Here is an 18,822-nt window from a genome sequence, read left to right on the forward strand (position 1 = left end):
CTAGGTCTTGTCTTACCCACTCCTGAGAGTCCCCTGGACTACAAGATCTATCCAGTCCGTCCTAAAGGAAATCAGTCCTGAGTACTCATTGGAAGGACTGATATTGAAGCTGAAATTCCAATATTTTGGCCACCTGGTGCGAAGAACTGACTCATTGGAAAAGACCCTGATGCTGGGAAAGATTGAAGACAGGAGAAGGGGACAATAGAGGATGAGATGGTTGGATGACGTCACTGACTCGATGGACAGGAGTTTGAGCAAGCTCTGGGAGTTTGTGATGGACAGGGAAGCCTGGTGTGCTGCAGTCTGTGGGGTCGTAAAGAGTTAGACACAAATGAGCTACTGAACTGAACTGTCTTACCCCAGAGTCCATCATTGCACTGCCTTACATAATTTTTGTATACTTCTATGGAATAAGTGTGTGTTGCTTTTCTTCCTAGTTTTTCCCAAATGGATATGCCTTTGCCACTGGCTCTGATGATGCCACTTGCCGGCTCTTTGACCTTCGTGCAGACCAAGAGTTATTATTGTATTCTCATGACAATATCATCTGTGGGATCACTTCCGTAGCTTTTTCAAAAAGTGGGCGTCTCCTGTTAGCTGGCTATGATGACTTCAACTGTAACGTATGGGACACACTCAAAGGAGATCGTGCAGGTCAGTAAATTGGTACACATTAGTTTTTTATTTTGTCAGGAAACATGAAGTTTCCTATCAGTTGTTCGTGAGGTCTCCTGGATCCCCTGGGGAATGGCAGCCTGGCAGTTTTCATTCATGGCTGTTGTTAACCTTTGAGTTCAGTTACAGTTCATAAACCGCATTTATGTTTCTATTTTCTAAAGAGTAATATCTGATTATGTATTTTCGTGTTTGGTAAGTTTTGACATAAAGATGAACAGTGAATATAATATAGTGTGGTCTTCCAGATTACAGTTTGCTTATAATCTGACAGGAAACATTGTAATTGCTATGCATCCTCTTTTTGGTTCAGATCTTATCTAGGAAAGGGCATAGAATCACTGTCTCCTCTTAATCTCATCCTCTGAGTTCTCCCGTGCAGCTTCTGAAATTCTAGCATCAAGTCGTACTGGGGACTGTCATTAATAACAAATTACAGAGTGACTTAAAATGTTTTTTAGAATTAAAATTATATGCAAAGAATCAACTAGGTCTACATGGGTTATTACTGAAACAGCAGTCTTCTGACCTCAGCCCATATTTTCTGCTCCTAGAGGTAGCTACTTTTAAGTATTTATTTCTGTATCTTTAAATAATATAGCTGTATTGATTTTTTTAACATTTAGGCATTATCTCTTGAGGTTTGGCTTTAACGTCCTTCCTCCTACCTCAGCTTCCTTCTTCCAATTTTTCCCATGTAGTGAATTCTGTTTAGAACATCTATCAGTCAGTGTTTATTACACACTTATGAATTTTTAAAACAGTACTTACTGCTGAGCAGTGACGTATGTATGTGACTTCTTTTGCGATGCAGCTTCTTAATATTCTCTAGGGTCAAATTATTGGACTTTTAAATTTTTTGGCTCACATTCTTACATTTGATGTGCTTCTCATTACTCTTCAAACTTTCTGGAAGTTTTGTTGTGTCTGGAGGTAGATTCATTTCCGTCTATCATTCGGTGGACCTTTTCGATCTTGAAACATATACTCTGTAGCACTGGCAAGTTTTAGGAGGCTCATTTAATCAGTTGCACATTTTTCTCCTTTATCGTTCTCTTTGTAGGACTCCCATTATTCTGATGTTGGACTTCTTGGACTTTCCTTTGACTTTCTTAGTTTCTCTCTTTTCCGTCTTTTTTTGCCTGTATGTTCTGGGAGAAATCCTTGCCTTTTCTTTCCATGAACCATCTGTTAAGCTTTGGTTTTCCATTTTTGCTACCATCTTTTTGAGATTTTTTTTTTTTAAGGGCATTCTTTTTTTCATGAGTAAAAGTCTTTTGTTTCTGTAGGGCTGTTACGAAAGCCTTTCTTGAAGTTTTAAGCACAATCTTTTTGTTTTCCAAGTTGCGTTTTCTCCCCCCCTTTTTTTTTCAGTCTACTGTATAGTGTATTTCCTTGAAACTCTGATGATTTTTAGCCTCTTAATTATCCTTAAGAGTGAGGCATTAAAACTGTCTGAAAGCCCTCTGTGTATGCTTGGGGTGTACTGACAATAGGCCTCACTGAACAATGATCTGGCCAGGCTTTCATTAGGGAATTTCTGATATGTCTTTTGACCTTTCCCCCCTTGGGTCTGCTGTGTTCTCTGATGTGGATTTTTACACTTTTCTACCTGGAATCTCTGACAGTTTAGGGGCTGATTTAAGGAAGAAAGCTGGAGTGCAAAACAATTAGGAAGTTAACTTTCTGTATTCCCCAGCTTTCAGTAGTTGCACTGATCTCAGCTGTGCCTGTTTTCTTCCAGTTAAGAGACCTCGTTCTCTCTCTAGCACGTCCCCAGTCTTGTGTTCTGGGCAGGATGATAAATCATCTGACTCTGCAGAGTGAAGGTAGAGACCTGGAGAGTCTAATCGATGCCCAGATGTTTCTAATGCAGTCTTTGTTTGCCCTGTCTTTGCCCCTGTAGTTCCAGAGATACCTGGTTCCACTAGTTTCTGACCCCTTTGGAGCTTCTGCAGTCATTCTTGTTGTTGTTGGCTTATCAGACCATTTGCTTTGAACTTAGCATCTTGGGGTCCATTAATAATCACCAGCAGCAAAAAGCTCACAAACTTTTGTTGGCATTGCTCTCCTATCCTTGCTGTCCTTGTGGCTTTGTGTCCTTACCCTTTTAAATTCCTGTGTAGTTTTGAGGCTTCTGAAGTAGAGGCAGTGTCAGCATTACTAAGGATAATTTTCTACAACCTCTCTTAAGAGACAGCAGAAGAGTTCATGGTTTAGCTGATCACTTTTTTGAGGTATTAGGTGTTTTGCCTGGATTGAATCAGTATTCATAACAAAATAGAAATGTGTTTGTTTTTCATATTTTTTAACATCTGCTTGAGATTTAGTTTTGCTTTGCTGATAGCTGTTTGGTTTCAGGTTGACTCAACTGGCTACTTTCACCTTAAAATTGAATTGTGACATGAACTGCTAATTCATTCTTCTTTCCAATATGATTTGGAGTATTTAGTCACAATGGTCATTTTTTGTTACTTCAACCCATAATGGTAAATTTGCCTTTTTCCAAATATTGCTATACAGAAGGTACTGCAGAGAATATTAAAGAGTTATGCAAGATTAACTTCTGTGCCTGAGATTGGGTGAAAATGATATGCTTAATTACATTTGAGAGATATTGCAAACTCAAACAGTATATTAAAGAAAGGTTCTTACTGAGAATTTGATATAGTCCGATTTCTCTTTTAAATCTTTACATCTCATTTTCCTCCCAAACAGTTGGGAATATTTAATTTTATCCTGTCTGGTGGTCAGATCACATAAGCTTAATATTCAGAATAAACTAAAACTAGATGGTTTTAGTTTGATGGTTGCAGAGAGTTATGACCAAAACATTCCAGTGTTAGTGGTTAAAGGAATACAGTAAATTATGTTGGTATTTTTGGTGGTGTATTCTTACGTTTCTGTTGTTCTGGTGGTAAAAGTTCATTGAACTTCATTTCAAATTATTAGCAAAATTCAGAAGTATGAACTTACTAGCGACATAAAAGTCTACATGTTTTTGAAGAGATGATTTTGAAGAAGGCAGTTATACATTTTTCAAAAATGAAAAACAATTTGATGCATGTCAGAAATTCATGTAATACAAAGAAATTTTATTTTATATACATGCCCGTAAGTACCCATCTAAGATCTTTCTGCATACACTTGTTTAATCCTAAAACTTGCCCATTGCTAACTTTTTAATGAACTTTTGTCTTTCAGGTGTTCTTGCTGGTCATGACAACCGTGTCAGCTGTTTAGGTGTAACTGATGATGGCATGGCTGTGGCAACAGGGTCTTGGGACAGTTTTCTTAGAATCTGGAATTAACAATACATGCAAAATTTCCATTCTCCACTGATACCTGGAGAAATCAGTACTACAGCCTATAGCTGTGAAAAAGAATTTACCTTATATTTGCAGGTGAAGATTTTTCTATTGAGATTATTATATACAAAAAAGAAGCTTTCAGTAAACTACAAAATAAAAAAGGTGAAAACAAGGTAAAGGTGCTTGCTGAGATTAGGACCAGAGTATTAATCTGAGGAGTTGAGCTCATTTAACCTTGATGAATTCTTGCTTGTATTGTCTAATTCTTTGTGTAGACAGAAATGTACACATTACAGCAACCTATCATGTTAGAATGTATGTTTGCATTTCTTCAGAGTTACATTTTTAACTTTATATAGAAGTATCGCATTTTTGTGTTCTGTAGTGGAGGAACAAGGCACAGTAATACATGGAAGTGAGACCATACATGTGTGTACTGATGTTTAAAGAATATCTCCTTGAATTCCAGCTTTCTTTCAGAGATCTTTCAGAGATCCTGGTTGCTGTTTAAGAATGCTGACAACAGGGACCTACTATACAGCTCAGTGTTATCTGGCAGCCTGGATGGAAGTTTGGGGGAGAATGGATACATGTATGTGTGGCTGAGTCCACTTCGTTGTTCGCCTGAAACTATCCCAACATAATCGGCTATACCCCAATACAAAACAAAAAGTAAAAAAAAAATGCTGTCAGACATAGGTACCACTGAGGGGAGTCTGTGTGAGTATCAATAGTTTCTGTCTCATCCTCTGCCATCTTATCAATTTAAGTAAGTGCTTATATTGAGTCCTTTAAAGGGGACATAATCTAAAGGCTAGGGAGTCTCACTCTGGAATCTGAGACATACATAAGAAACTCATATTAACAGGTAGATAGCAGTAATCACATGAATGTTCTTATTTTTTAAAGTTGGATATGATCAAATGACACTTAGCATTCTAAATAGTTAGGCTTTCCTACTGATTTCATCTTCTAGAGGTGAGTTTGCAGGGTGCACTCTGATGAACATTTGGACTGTCTTTGCATCTGAAGAAACTTTCCCAGTGTTTCCATCAGTATGTATCTAGGAAGGACACATAGTGTGTGATGGCATTATGATTTTGAAAGAAGTATAAAATCTAACACATCTATTTGTTACATTGTTACAAATAGTTACAATGTAAGGTTGCTTTATGAATGTTCATATAAAATCTGAATCGATGTTAACTCTGTCTTCAAATATTTAAAAAGTAAACATTCAAGCTTTTTGATCTTCTGTACCATTTCCTCCCACTAGGACAAAATACTGGTTTCTAAGTGGTTTTGCTTCAAAGGATACCTAGATCAAAGTGATCCTCACTTTAAAGCCAAAAGATAATTCCAAGAGCAGTTCTTAAAGGAGTCAGAGGAAAATACTAAGCAATTTCTCTGCTTGTCAATGATATAATGTGTTTATTACTAGAATGAGCCCCCTTGAATTTAAACAAAGATACTTTTGCTCCTGAATTTTCTCTTACAAATAATCTAAATGATTGACGATAGATTAAGTCATTTGATAATGAAGTCATGGAGTTTTCCTAATATAGAGGTGTGTTGTGTTTTGTACTTAGTAAACTGTGTCAGTTACTGTTGAGCTAGATCTGTTAGCTTTTGATTACCTGTAATCCAAAATACTCCCAAATTTTACTTGTAAATTTCCATTTTTATATTGTGGATGTGCGAATAAGTGCATCTGCCGTAAGGAAGTAACTGTTTTAGGATACTAAAAAGAGAATAAAATGGAAAAAGATTAAGATATAGGACCAAAAAAAAAAACAAAACCCCAGACTGTTGTAGATGGCAGGCATGAATGTATATTTATATACATATAACATAAATCCTGTTATGTTTGTGGACTATTTAAGAAGTGATATAAAGAGCAGCTCTTTGAGATAAGGCAAGACAATTTTTAAGGGACAGTCATTTCCAAAAATAGGAGTGAGGATTACCATGTAGTTCAGCAATTTATTCCAAAATCCTGTTGAAGCAAGCACTTGTAGCATGTGCAAAATTGCCTTATATATATGAATAGTATCGCCACTAGTTTGAAAATGATTCTAGTAACAAGATAATTTAGAGGCACAGACTTTAAGAATTCTGTGGTCTTAAACATGTTGATAAAAATGATTTAATATTATTAAACTTTTTGTAGGTGGTTAAAAGGCAGTTATCATAATTAAACATGTACTAGGCAACTGAAAATTAACCACTATCATGGCTGATTATACATATGACCAAATGGTGATACCATATTAATTAACTTACAGGTTAAAACTTTTGTTATCTAGTGATATGGGTCCCACTTGCTAAATTTGTGTACTTGCAGTCTGAGTTCATCTGATTGTATATTTAAAACTTCCTGAAATTGGTATATTTTGTAGATGCACAGTACAGCTTGAATCTTAGTTTTTCCAAACTTAAAAGAGGCCAAATGTAGTTTAAGGAATTTGCATCAATATTGCAGTTCTGGTGCCTGATTTTTTTTTTCTTTTTACCTAAGAAACATTTAAACATAATGTGCCTCAGTTGGGTTTATTTGTAAATTCTTTAATCATTGCATAAAGAACACTTAAGATATGGCAGTATTTTAAAGGCAAATATTCTTTTCTAAAAGTGGGGTGATGGCCTTGTGTTCAGCAAATCAACCCATAAACCTCAAAAAAAGCACTTCATGCTGTCACTAAGGACACTGCCTCCACTTTGATGGACCGGCCTCATTTTTGACAGCTGTGCTATTAGAGCTTTAGATTAAATATTCAAGTTTCTTCCCTAGCTCAAATTTCTATAGTTGTAAATCCATGGTTACAACAGCATATTGAGTTCCATCTTTAGAGAGGCAAAGATTTAGGCTTAATATCCAAGAGACACTTAAGTATCAAGAGATACTTATACTTCTTAATTCTGCAAGAGGGTTTACCTGGTAGGCCGTCTCCTTAATTTAGACTCATCTGAACTGATTAATACTGCATGATGATAGTAAATTAGTCTCTTAGACATAACAGAAGTAGGTGCTTCTGAAATATGTTAAGTAATTTTAAAGTTAACCTATTGAAAGAGAAATAAACCTCGGCTTCTTCAGGTGACAAAATGAAATTTTTGAAGTTGCTAAAAAATACATATATAACTAACCTTCTCCAACACTTGATGTTTTAGATTTAGAAATTACATTCTGTTTTAAAAATGAAGATGTTCAGGGAAATTTATGCTTATTGGTGAGTGTCTCACAGTTTAAATTATAACAGTCGAATACTTGTGGCTTACCTGTTGATGTGTTTAAATGTAATGGAAACTGATTAAAAACAATCTCCCAAACAGGCCCATGATTTTAGTAATAGATTCTTTCTAAAATCTTTAGGGTGTGAGTTAGGCTTAAAAACATTTTCAAATTATTATGTTCAGTTTCTAATTTCCCTTTTGCCATCGTGGAAAGCAAAATTTTAAACTATTTCTTACCTCATTTGAATTTTGAAAACACCCACCAGACTATCTTGTGAGAAATGATAGCACAGTGGATAATATTGGTATTTTAAATTAGACTAAACAGAATGTGATGCACCCTTCATATTTACTACTCCCATTGTTCATTGTAAGTTGCCTTAAATTCAGTGCTATATTTAAAAGTATTGGTTATAATAGGTACTCAATAAAATGGTCTGTAGTTGAATGTCTAAGCTAGCATTGTTTAAAAAGTAATTTATTAATCAGAATGATGGTACAACTTGTGTTTAGCAAATTTGTTTGCATGTTGATAAAATTTCCTAAGTCTTTTTTCTTAAAACCAGTATTGAGCCTATAAAATAATTGACTAATGCAGCATATGGAAAAACTGGTTAAATTTTAGTTTCAATTGATGTTAAGTGTGCCCGACAAAATCTTACATCATACAGTATTTTTTAATTAATATAACTTCAGTGATATACTTGGTAGATATTTCAAGCCTTTTCTGTCTCTTACACAATGGTGCTCTATCCTATTGTTTTCTCTTCTCAAAGAAGCATCTGAACACTTGCATTTGCATATTCTTATCCAAAGGCATTCACATCTAAATGGGTTTTTTAAGCTGATTAAAATGTTTTTCTTCACCTAGAGTGGCTTCTACAACACTTGTGGCCAACTGAACCTGAATGTCAGTAGTGTGTGGGAAAGGTGAATGTATTAGATTAAAGCTCTTAGAAAAAAGCTTTAAACCAAACTATGTACTTGTATCATGACTTAACAGTATTCTTGAATCATTCTTGCAGTAATTCATTCCTTTATTTGTATAGTAGCTCTGTGAAATAATGTTGCTGTGAATTGATATTGTAATCAATAAAGTGCTTTTAACCAGATTTCATGTAGCATGTTTTAAATCAGTTTTTAGTAGGATTACTTTTTTAAGTCTCAGAATTAAACTCCAAGCCCAGCAGTTCATGCTCAGCTCTGATTCTCTAAGCATTCTCATCGTGAAAAACGCATGGGCTGCCAGAAGCAAGGAAGAGATTGGAGGTCCAATGACCTATCCTATAGTAAGTACTGTGAATGCTGGCCTACTGTTAAAAGGCCACAGATTTTCATTAGAAAGCAAAATTTAAGTCATTCTTTCCTTAAAGCTCCCTTATGATAAAAAATGAGCCAGTTTTCCCAAGATAGCTTATATGCTTGCCGTAAAAATCTTCAAAAATAAAAGATTAACACTCACTAAATGCCAGTATAAATGTTCTATTTATCAACTTTCAGGCAAACAAGTTTTATTTTCACCTTGCATATTATAAAAAGTCTAGATTTGTAAAAAGCTAAAGGTTATACAAAGTTTATAAATAATCCTGCAAACACACATAGTAGACAAGTCAATGTGCAGAAACTTGAACATCGGCCATAAATCACAATTCTTGATCATTCGTGGGCTTGGTCATAGGTGCACTTACCACAAGCATAAAGGTGGGCTTCATTATTTTAGTGTCCCACTTCCAACATTCATATATTTTCAAACTTGATCAGGCAGAACTGGATTCAAGCTACTAATGGAAAATTTAGTATAAACTTACTACAGCAGAACCACTATTCCACAGTTCCCAAATTTTGGCATGCATCAAGGATCACCTTGAGGGCTTGTTAAACCAGAAACTGCTGGTGCCCAAACCTAGTATTTGGTTCAGTAGGTCTGGGATGAGCCCCAAGAATAATTCTTACAACTTGACTAGTGATACTGTTGATTGAGGGACTGAACTGTGAGAGCCACTGTACTTAGCACTCATGGGATAATACCAAACCACTATACTATTTCAGAAGTTTCAAGTACTTGTGTATAAAGATTAAGGCCTTCAACTTGTAACCTTAATTAGCAGTACCCAATCTTAAACATCAGTTTGTTCTGTTGCAGTTGTTACTTAGTCCCACTTCTTGGTGACTTGTATAGTTTTTTGGTTATAAAGCCACAATGTTAGCTATAAATGAATATCTGGATTTGAATATTGCATTCTAGTATCTGATTTGCATAAACAAACATTAAAGGCTTCTATGGCCTAAATAATTTTATTTTCTCCTTAAAATAACCTGAAAAAGTGTTGCACCTGTTGTGAAGACTGAATAGCATCCAAGAGACTTAAACGTACAGAAAAAGTACTAAGTATTAAAAGAAGAAAAAAAGCCTGAAACATTATCCCTCCCGTGGAAGAGCATCAACTCTACCAGCCAAATGCACTGTGTCTTCTGGGATTGTGGATTCCTAACATGCACTTGGTGATGCTGATTCAGTGGTCCTCAAAACTAGTTTTGCATAGCAAAGCCTTAGACCAGTTTTTAATGTTTCCATATATGTTTCTATTAGTTTTTTTTTTTTTTTTTTAACACAGAAACAAACACAATATTTTAACTCAAACATTTTCATTAAGGTAAAAAATAAAATTTTTAACCGTGCCCTGTCAAATTCATACAATTAAATAACATAAAAAGTCACCGTGGGGGACAGCCCAGCAGTATCCTTGGCAAATACTTTTCGAAGAACAGCATTTTTGACTGTAGCCACCCAAAATTCAGATCTTCCATCTCTTTGGCTATTTTTATCACTTCAAACTTAACTCTTAAAACAGAAAGCTTTCCTTACTGGAATCAACAGCTGAGACTGAACTTGTTTCTTGAGAAACATGAGCAGACTATTTAGACCCAAATACTTTCATAAAGGACTTTCTAATAACAAACCTATACACTGCTTTACATCAGTTTCAATGGGAATAAAAGGGAGTAAAAACAGCGTTATTTATTAGTGGTTTACATACCTGTCAGGATGGCAAAAGTGATTGTAACCTGCATAAATAATACACTCAAGAACATTCCGCACTCCTTTGTGGTTACAGCAATATAGTTTATAAAACAAAAATATGATTATTCCCATTAAAGTCGGCATCAAAAATTAGTTTTGAGAAAGAAGGTGAAAGGAGCATTCTCTAACTCCTGGATGCCAGGAAGCAGAGTTTTTCAGAATCAAAAACAGAGAGCCCTAATTAAGAGCAAGGCCCCACCCCTCAGGGGTCACAGAGTTGTTTCTTTTGCTTTAAACTAATTCATCATTTTCATATATCAAAGGAATTTTCTTTACCCAAAATTAAAGAGACACCATAACATTCTTCAGAAGTGCAAACACCCTGAGATAGATCAATACCGGGATCTACTCAAGGAATTGGTATTTAGGTATAGTTAGTATAATTCATACTTAAAATCACTTCATAAAAATAACCGTCCAAATCTTCCAAACTCCATTTTCTCCTATGATGATCACCAAAGCAATCTCTATTGTTAAGATTCTTCTTCTCTGCTTGAATGTAGAAACCGCTTAGTAAAATTCTCCAGCTGGTTTTCAAGTTGAACAGCTTTATTTCTAATTAAAAAAAAAATGAATAAATACCAATCTAATTATCATAAAGGTCAATGAGAAAAAAATGCATCCCATCCAAATCTTGGAAAAAAAAAAAAATCCCTAGTTAGCTGTTGCTACATTTATCTGAATTCAGATTCACTCTTAAAAGCGTTTACTATATATGCTACTATAACTTAGTAATAAATACAGACTCCACTGGCCAGGAAAGATATACTGAGATCAAATCTTTAACAAGAATAAAAAGCCTAATATGTATACCCATGGCTGATTCATGTTGAGGTTTGACAGAAAACAAAATTCTGTAAAGCAATTATCCTTCAATTAAAAAATAAAAACTGAAAAAAAAAAAAAGAATGAAAAGCTTAAGAGACAGTGGAGTCACACCACCTTACAAAGAAATTATATCCTAAGTCACATAAAGATGTAATTGTTCCTGAATTCCCTATAAGTATAAAACATAGAATAAGTGGTTTTATGTATACATACAGTAGCTGGCAGATGTCAAAGGACCATAGTTGACAAATATATATATTTTTTAAATATTAAAAAATTGTATATAAAGAAACCAAATGCCCATAAAAAGAAAGCAGGTTTGTGTCTCCCATTCTCATAATGTGCCTTGGTGCACACACATACTTAAATGAATCTCTCTCTTTCCTTCTTGGTCTTGTTTTGTATGTTGCTAAATGGATATTGTCAAGGTCATATAATTTAAATGTGCATGTGAACTCCACTGTGTATTTCTCCAGAAAATGCTCCTGAGATACATAAGTACCAGTAATCAGGTTTGTTTTTTTAACTATAGCAAGATGAAAAAATAAAAACTTACCTCAGTTAAAAATTGTTTTCTATTGGATACTGTTTCACCAAATTTGAAAAGCTGTATTTGGGATGATCTAACTTAGGAGCAATGGAACACACGAAATTCGCTTCGGTGGGGGGTGGGGTGTGTGTGTGAGAAAGGATGTTGGGGTCTAAGTCACAGTCAGTCAAGTTTTCAGAGACTCTAAACAGAAATGCGATGAGAATGTGACCGCTGATCAGACACAAATACCATGCATGGACAGATTTTGTGTGTGTGTGTCTATCTGTAAGGATGTTGGGGTCTAAGTCACAGGCAGTCACGTTTTCAGAAACTGGAACAGAAACACAATGAGAATGTGACTGGTGATCAGGCTGAAATACCATGCATGGACAGATTCTGTGTGTGTGTCTGTCTGTCTGTAAGGATGTTGGTGGTAAGTCACAGGCAGTCACATTTTCAGAGACTCTGGAACAGAAACGCAATGAGAATGTAATTGCTGATCAGACTGAGATACCATGGACAGATATTTGTGTTCCAAAATTCAGGACGCAAGGACAGCCTCTCCAATTTGCAGACATTGCAAACTTTTTATACAGGCAGCGCGGGCGCAGGAGGGCCTAGAGGAGCTATCCTACGTTGAAGGTCAGGAAGGGCAGCGGTGAGGAGATAGGCCTCGTCCAAATTAAGGAGCAATGGCTGTGCTTTGCTGGAGCAGCCATCACGAGATACCCCATGCCCAAGGTAAGAGAAACCCAAGTAAGACAGTAGGTGTTGCAAGAGGGCATCAGAGGGCAAACACAATGAAAGCATACTCACAGAAAACTAGTCAATCTAATCACACTAGGACCACAGCCTTGTCTAACTCAATGAAACTAAGCCATGCCCGTGGGGCAACCCAAGACAGGCGGGTCATGGTGAAGAGATTTGACAGAATGTGGTCCACTGGAGAAGGGAATGGCAAACCACTTCAGTATTCTTGCCTTGAGAACCCCATGAACAGTATGAAAAGGCAAAATAATAGGATACTGAAAGAGAAACTCCCCAGGTCAGTAGGTGCCCAATATGCTACTGGAGATCAGTGGAGAAATAACTCCAGAAAGAATGAAGGGATGGAGCCAAAGCAAAAGCAATACCCAGCTGTGGATGTGACTGGTGACAGAAGCAAGGTCCGATGCTGTAAAGAGCACTATTGCATAGGAACCTGGAATGTCAGGTCCATGAATCAAGGCAAGTTGGAAGTGGTCAAACAAGAGATGGCAAGAGTGAATCTTGACATTCTAGGAATCAGTGAACTGAAATGGACTGGAATGGGTGAATTTAACTCAGATGACCATTATATCTACTACTGCGGGCAGGAATCCCTCAGAAGAAATGGAGTGGCCATCACGGTCAACAAAAGAGTCCGAAATGCAGTACTTGGATGCAATCTCAAAAATGACAGAATGATCTCTGTTCGTTTCCAAGGCAAACCATTCAATACCACAATAATCCAAGTCTATGCCCCAACCAGTAATGCTGAAGAAGCTCAAGTTGAATGATTCTATGAAGACCTACAAGATCTTTTAGAACTAACACCCAAAAAAGATGTCCTTTTCATTATAGGGGACTGGAATGCAAAACTAGGAAGTCAAGAAACACCTGGAGTAACAGGCAAATTTGGCCTTGGAATACGGAATGAAGCAGGGCAAAGACTAACAGAGTTTTGCCAAGAAAATGCACTGGTCATAACCAACACCCTCTTCCAACAACACAAGAGAAGACTGTATACATGGACATCACCAGATGGTCAACACCAAAATCAGATTGATTATATTCTTTGCAGCCAAAGATGGAGCAGCTCTATAGAGTCAGCAAAAACAAGACCAGGAGCTGACTGTGGCTCAGACCATGAACTCCTTATTGCCAAAATCAGACTGAAATTGAAGAAAGTAGGGAAAACCACTAGACCATTCAGGTATGACCTAAATCAAATCCCTTAAGATTATACAGTGGAAGTGACAAATAGATTTAAGGGCTTAGATCTGATAGACAGAGTGCCTGAAGAACTATGGACGGAGGTCTGTGACACTGTACAGGAGGCAGTAATCAAGACCATCCTCAGGAAGAAGAAAGGCAAAATGGTTGCCTGAGGAGCTTTTCTCAAATAGCTGAGAAAGAAATGATGCAAAAAGCAAAGGAGAAAAGGAAAGATATACCCATTTGAATGCAGAGTTCCAAAGAATAGCAAGGAGAGATAAGAAGGCCTTCCTCAGTCATCAGTGCAAAGAAATAGAGGAAAACAACAAAATGGGAAAGACTACAGATATCTTAAAGAAAATTAGAGATATCAAGGGAACATTTCATGCAAAGATGGGCTCAATAAAGGACAGAAACGGTATGGACCTAACAGAAGCAGAAGATGAGATGGCAAGAATACACAGAAGAACTATACAAAAAAGATCTTCACGATCCAGATAATCGATAATCACGATGGTGTGATCACTCACCTTGAACCAGACATCCTGGAATGCAAAGTCAAGTGGACCTTAGGAAGCATCACTATGAACAAAGCTAGTGGGGGTGATGGAATTGCAGTTGAGCTATTTAAATTCCTAAAAGATGATGCTGTGAAAGTGCTGCACTCAATATGCCAGCAAATTTGGAAAACTCAGCAGTGGCCACAGGACTGGAAAAGGTCTGTTTTCATTCCAATCCCAAAGAAAGGCAATGCCAAAGAATGCTCAAACTACTGCACAACTGCGCTCATCTCACACGCTAGTAAAGTAATGCTCAAATTCTCCAAGCCAGGCTTCAACAGTACGTGAACCGTGAACTTTCAGATGTTCAGCTGGATTTAGAAAAGGCAGAGGAACCACAGATCAAATTGCCAGCATTCGCTGGATCATCAAAAAAGCAAGAGAGTTCCAGAAAAACATCTATTTCTGCTTTATTGACTATGCCAAAGCCTTTGACTGTGTGGATCACAATAAACTGTGGAAAATTCTGAAAGAGATGGGAATACCAGACCACCTGACCTGCCTCTTGAGAAACCTATATGCAGGTCAGGAAGCAACAGTTAGAACTGGACATGGAACAACATACTGGTTCCAAATCGGGAAAGGAGTAGGTCAAGGCTTTATCCTTTCACCCTACTTACTTAACTTATATGCAGAGTTCAGTTCAGTTGCTCAGTCGTGTCCAACTCTTTGCGACCCCATGAACCGCAGCATGCCAGGCCTCCCTGTCCATCACAAACTCCTGGAGTCCACCCAAACCCATGTCCCTTGAGTCGGTGATGCCATCCAACTATCTCATCCTCTGTCGTCCCCTTCTCCTCCTGCCCTCAATCTTTCCCAGCATCAGGGTGTTTTCAAATGAGTAGCTCTTCACTTCAGGTGGACAAAGTATTGGAGCTTCAGCTTCATGCAAAATGCCGGGCTGGATGAAGCACAGATCAGATCAGATCAGATCAGTCACTCAGTCGTGTCCGACTCTTTGCGACCCCATGAATCACAGCACGCCAGGCCTCCCTGTCCCTCACCAACTCCTGGAGTTCCCTCAGACTCACGTCCATCGCGATGAAGCACAAGCTGGAATCAAAACTGCCTGGAGAAGTATCAATAACCTCAGATATGCAGATGACACCACTCTTATGGAAGAAAGGGAAGAAGAACTAAAGAGCCTCTTGATGAAAGGGCAAGAGGAGAGTCAAAAAGTTGGCTTAAAACTTAGCATTCAGAAAACTAATATCATGACATCCGGTCCCATCACTCAAGGCAAATAGATAGGGAAACAATGGAAACAGTGAGAGACTTTATTTTTGCAGGCTCCAAAATCACTGCAGATGGTGACCGCAGCCATGAAATTAAAAGACGATTGCTCCTTGGAAGAAAATCTATGACTAACCTAGACAGCATATTAAAAAGCAGAGACATTACTTTGCCAACAAAGGTCCGTCTAGTCAAGGCTAAGGTTTTTCCAGTAGTCATGTATGGATGTGAGAGCTGGACTATAAAGAAAGCTGAGTGCCAAAGAATTGATGCTTTTGAACTGTGGTGTTGGAGAAGACTCTTGAGAGTCCCTTGGACTGCAAGGAGATCCAACCAGTCCATCCTAAAGGAAATCAGTCCTGAATATTCACTGGAAGGACTGATACTGAAGCTGAAACTCCTATCCTTTGGCCACCTGATGCTAAGAACTGACTCATTTGAAAAGACCCTGACGCTGGGAAGATTGAAGGAAGGAGGAGAAGGGGACGAGAGGATGAGATGATTGGATGGCATCACTGACTCAATAGACATGAGTTTGAGTAAGCTCGGAGTTGGTGATGGACAGGGAAGCCTGGCATGCTGCAGTCCATGGGGTCGCAGAGTTGGACACAACTGAGTGACTGAACTGAACTGAGCCCTGGAATTTGCCATTGATTTGGGCAAACTAGCTGCGCTCACTGCTACTAGGGTGTCATTAGTTCTAGCCCTTTCGTTACACAGAGTTAGGAATTATATGCATGCCTGTATGAATGGATATTTTAATCACAAGTTCATATGGATAACTCTTAATTCCCATCCAACATTGCCGAGGTCTTCACTGCCTTCTTCTATTTCCTATTTTTATTTCCCTTCTTCTACAGTGAAAATCCTAGTTCCCAACATAGCAAGGAATTTACTCATTTGCTCAGTCCTATAATACACACAGAACAATTGTAAAATTGCTGTTTCTCTACCACTATACATAACAGCCTAATACACCTGATTCAAGATTTCTTGTTTTTATTTTTGTAAGTCCTTTTATCTTAGGTTAAAGGTATATAATCAAATTCTGTGTTAAAAGTTTACTTGGATTCATTTTTTTTTTATTCTGAGAATTTGTTATTAAAGTACAGTCAGTTAATTTGCTGCTGTCTGTATTCAGTTTTAGAAGTTTTTTCCCTCCCAACCTTGTTAATTTCATTTTAAAAAATATATAAAATATTAAAAAGTTTCCAAAACTCATAACTACACAAAAAGGTTTAACAGAGCATAGCCACTCCCTCCACCATCCCTTTTACTCTGTTCCTACCCATTCCTCGCAGGTAACTAATTAGTTTCTGGTTATCTCTTCTCTATTTACTTTTGCTATATCAAAATTATGATGTTTTCTTCATGTGGAACAGAGAAATGGGACAGAATACTGGATCAAGAAAGAATTTTAAGATGGAAGACATAACAGAATGTTTGCATTATTTTCTAAATGATTGCACAGAAACTGAAATTGAAGATGTAGAAGGGATAGGATAACTACAGAAGGAAATATCCATCAAAATTCCTTCTGCTTAATTTGAGGGACATTGAAGAATTCCCATATTCCAAAATAGACTGCCATCCTGTTTGTAACCTTCCAAATTACTAATATCTATGGCTCTAGAGAACTCATATAAAAATAGGGTTATTATTTAGAAGGATAATTAAGCTAACACTACCTACTAATGTGGGGCTTCCCTGGTGGCTCAGTAATAACAAATCCACGTGATAATGCAGGAGATATGGGCTCAATCCCTGGGTCAGGAAGATCCCCTAGAGAAAGAAAGGGCAACCCACTCCAGTATTTTTGCCTGGGAAATCCCATGGACAGAGGAGTCTCACAAAAGAGTTGGATACAACTTAGCAACTAAACAATTACAATCTATTAATGGCAGTAGGAGAAATTCTGCCCTGGCAAGTGGGAAGTTTCAAACTTGAGCTAGACATTTAAGAGGAAAAGAGGTGAGAAGAGAATGACTAAAACAAGGATCTGTATAATAGCACTGACAGATAATAATGATTGTGCTAGAAAAACAAACTCACATCTCTGGGAACCTCTTGGAAAATTTACTAATATGCTAATGAGTAACAGGGTTATTCCTCATGATGCTGTCAGTGTGGCACAGAGGGAAGAACATAAACTTCACAGAGAGGTCTGGCCTTAAATCCCAAATGAATTACCTAATAGCTACATAACCACTGGCAAGTTATTACTTAACATCTCAGAGCCACAGTTTTCTTACCTATCATGTTAATATAGGACATAAACAGAATAATGTACAGCATTGCCCCTGGCCCAGATGAGTGTGCACACTCAGGTGTGTTCCACTGTGTGTGACTCTATGGACTGTAGCACACCAGGCTCCTCTGCCCATGGAATTTTCCAGGCAACAATAATGGAGTGGGTTGCCATTTCCTTCTCCAGGGGATCTTCCCGAACCAGGGATCAAATTTCTGTCTCTTGTACCTGGCCCAGAACATATGTTTAATAAGTAGTTCCTATAATCAACACAGATTAACAAGGTAAAGTTCTACAATAACATGCCTGAAAGGAATCCGTGCAATCACACCATCTCAGGCAGTATTTGGGGCTTTCTGGGTAGCTCAGCAGTAAAGGATTCGCCTGCAGTGCAGGAAACATAGGAGACCTGGGTTCAATTCCTGGGTCAGGAAGATCCCCTGGAGGAGGTCATGGCAATCCACTCCAGTATTCTTGCCAGGAAAATCCCAAGGACAAGGAGCCTGGTGGGCTACTTAGTCCATGGGGTCACAAAGAGTTGGACACAACTGATCATGCACATACGCAGGTGGTATTTGGTAAGAGAAAAAAAAATGTCCACGTAATTCCAATTCTCAATTTTCAGAATGTCCCAGAATCTATTTTTAAAAGTGTAAAAATATATGCTGACATACTAAAGTGCCAATGATTTAAAAGAAACCATTCTAGGGAGATGTTGATCAAATGTTAAAAACCTCTAGTTATAAGGTGAATACCTTCTGGGGATTTAATGTACAACATGGTGACTACAGTGTGGTTCAGATGGTAAAGAATCTGCCTGCAATGGGGGAGTGACCCAGGTTCAATCCCTGGATCAGGAAAATCCTCTGGAGAAGGAAATGACAACCCACTCCAGCATTCCTGCCTGGAAAATCCCATGGACAGAGGTGCCTGGTGGGCTACAGTCCATGGGGAGGCAGTCAGTCAGACACAACTGGGCAACTAACACTTTCACTTCACTTTCATTGCATACTTGAAAGTTGCTATAGAACAGATCTTAAATATCCTACATACACACACACACAGAGCTAATTATAGGAGGTGATGGATGTATTAACTAACCTTAACTTCCATAATCATTTTGCAATTTATATATCAAATGATCACTCTGTACACCTTAA

General features: G+C 37.6%; 2 protein-coding genes across 2 annotated transcripts in view; one reads left to right on the forward strand and one right to left on the reverse strand.

Annotated features, from left to right (window-relative positions):
• GNB4 (G protein subunit beta 4) overlaps positions 1-8,335 on the forward strand; it is a 71,923-nt gene extending 63,588 nt beyond the window's left edge. The window contains exons 10-11 of the mRNA XM_027540405.1: positions 441-657; positions 3,883-8,335. Coding sequence (XP_027396206.1) covers positions 441-657; positions 3,883-3,989 — 324 coding nt within the window. The 3' untranslated portion in view covers positions 3,990-8,335. The remainder of the gene's footprint in view (positions 1-440; positions 658-3,882) is intronic.
• Positions 8,336-8,691: 356 nt separating this feature from the next.
• MFN1 (mitofusin 1) overlaps positions 8,692-18,822 on the reverse strand; it is a 45,704-nt gene continuing 35,573 nt past the window's right edge. The window contains exon 18 of the mRNA XM_027540391.1: positions 8,692-10,860. Within this exon, the coding sequence (XP_027396192.1) occupies positions 10,779-10,860 (82 nt within the window). The 3' untranslated portion in view covers positions 8,692-10,778. The remainder of the gene's footprint in view (positions 10,861-18,822) is intronic.

The sequence above is a fragment of the Bos indicus x Bos taurus genome, chromosome 1 (assembly GCF_003369695.1).
Source record: "Bos indicus x Bos taurus breed Angus x Brahman F1 hybrid chromosome 1, Bos_hybrid_MaternalHap_v2.0, whole genome shotgun sequence".
NCBI classification, from domain to species: Eukaryota; Metazoa; Chordata; class Mammalia; order Artiodactyla; family Bovidae; genus Bos; species Bos indicus x Bos taurus.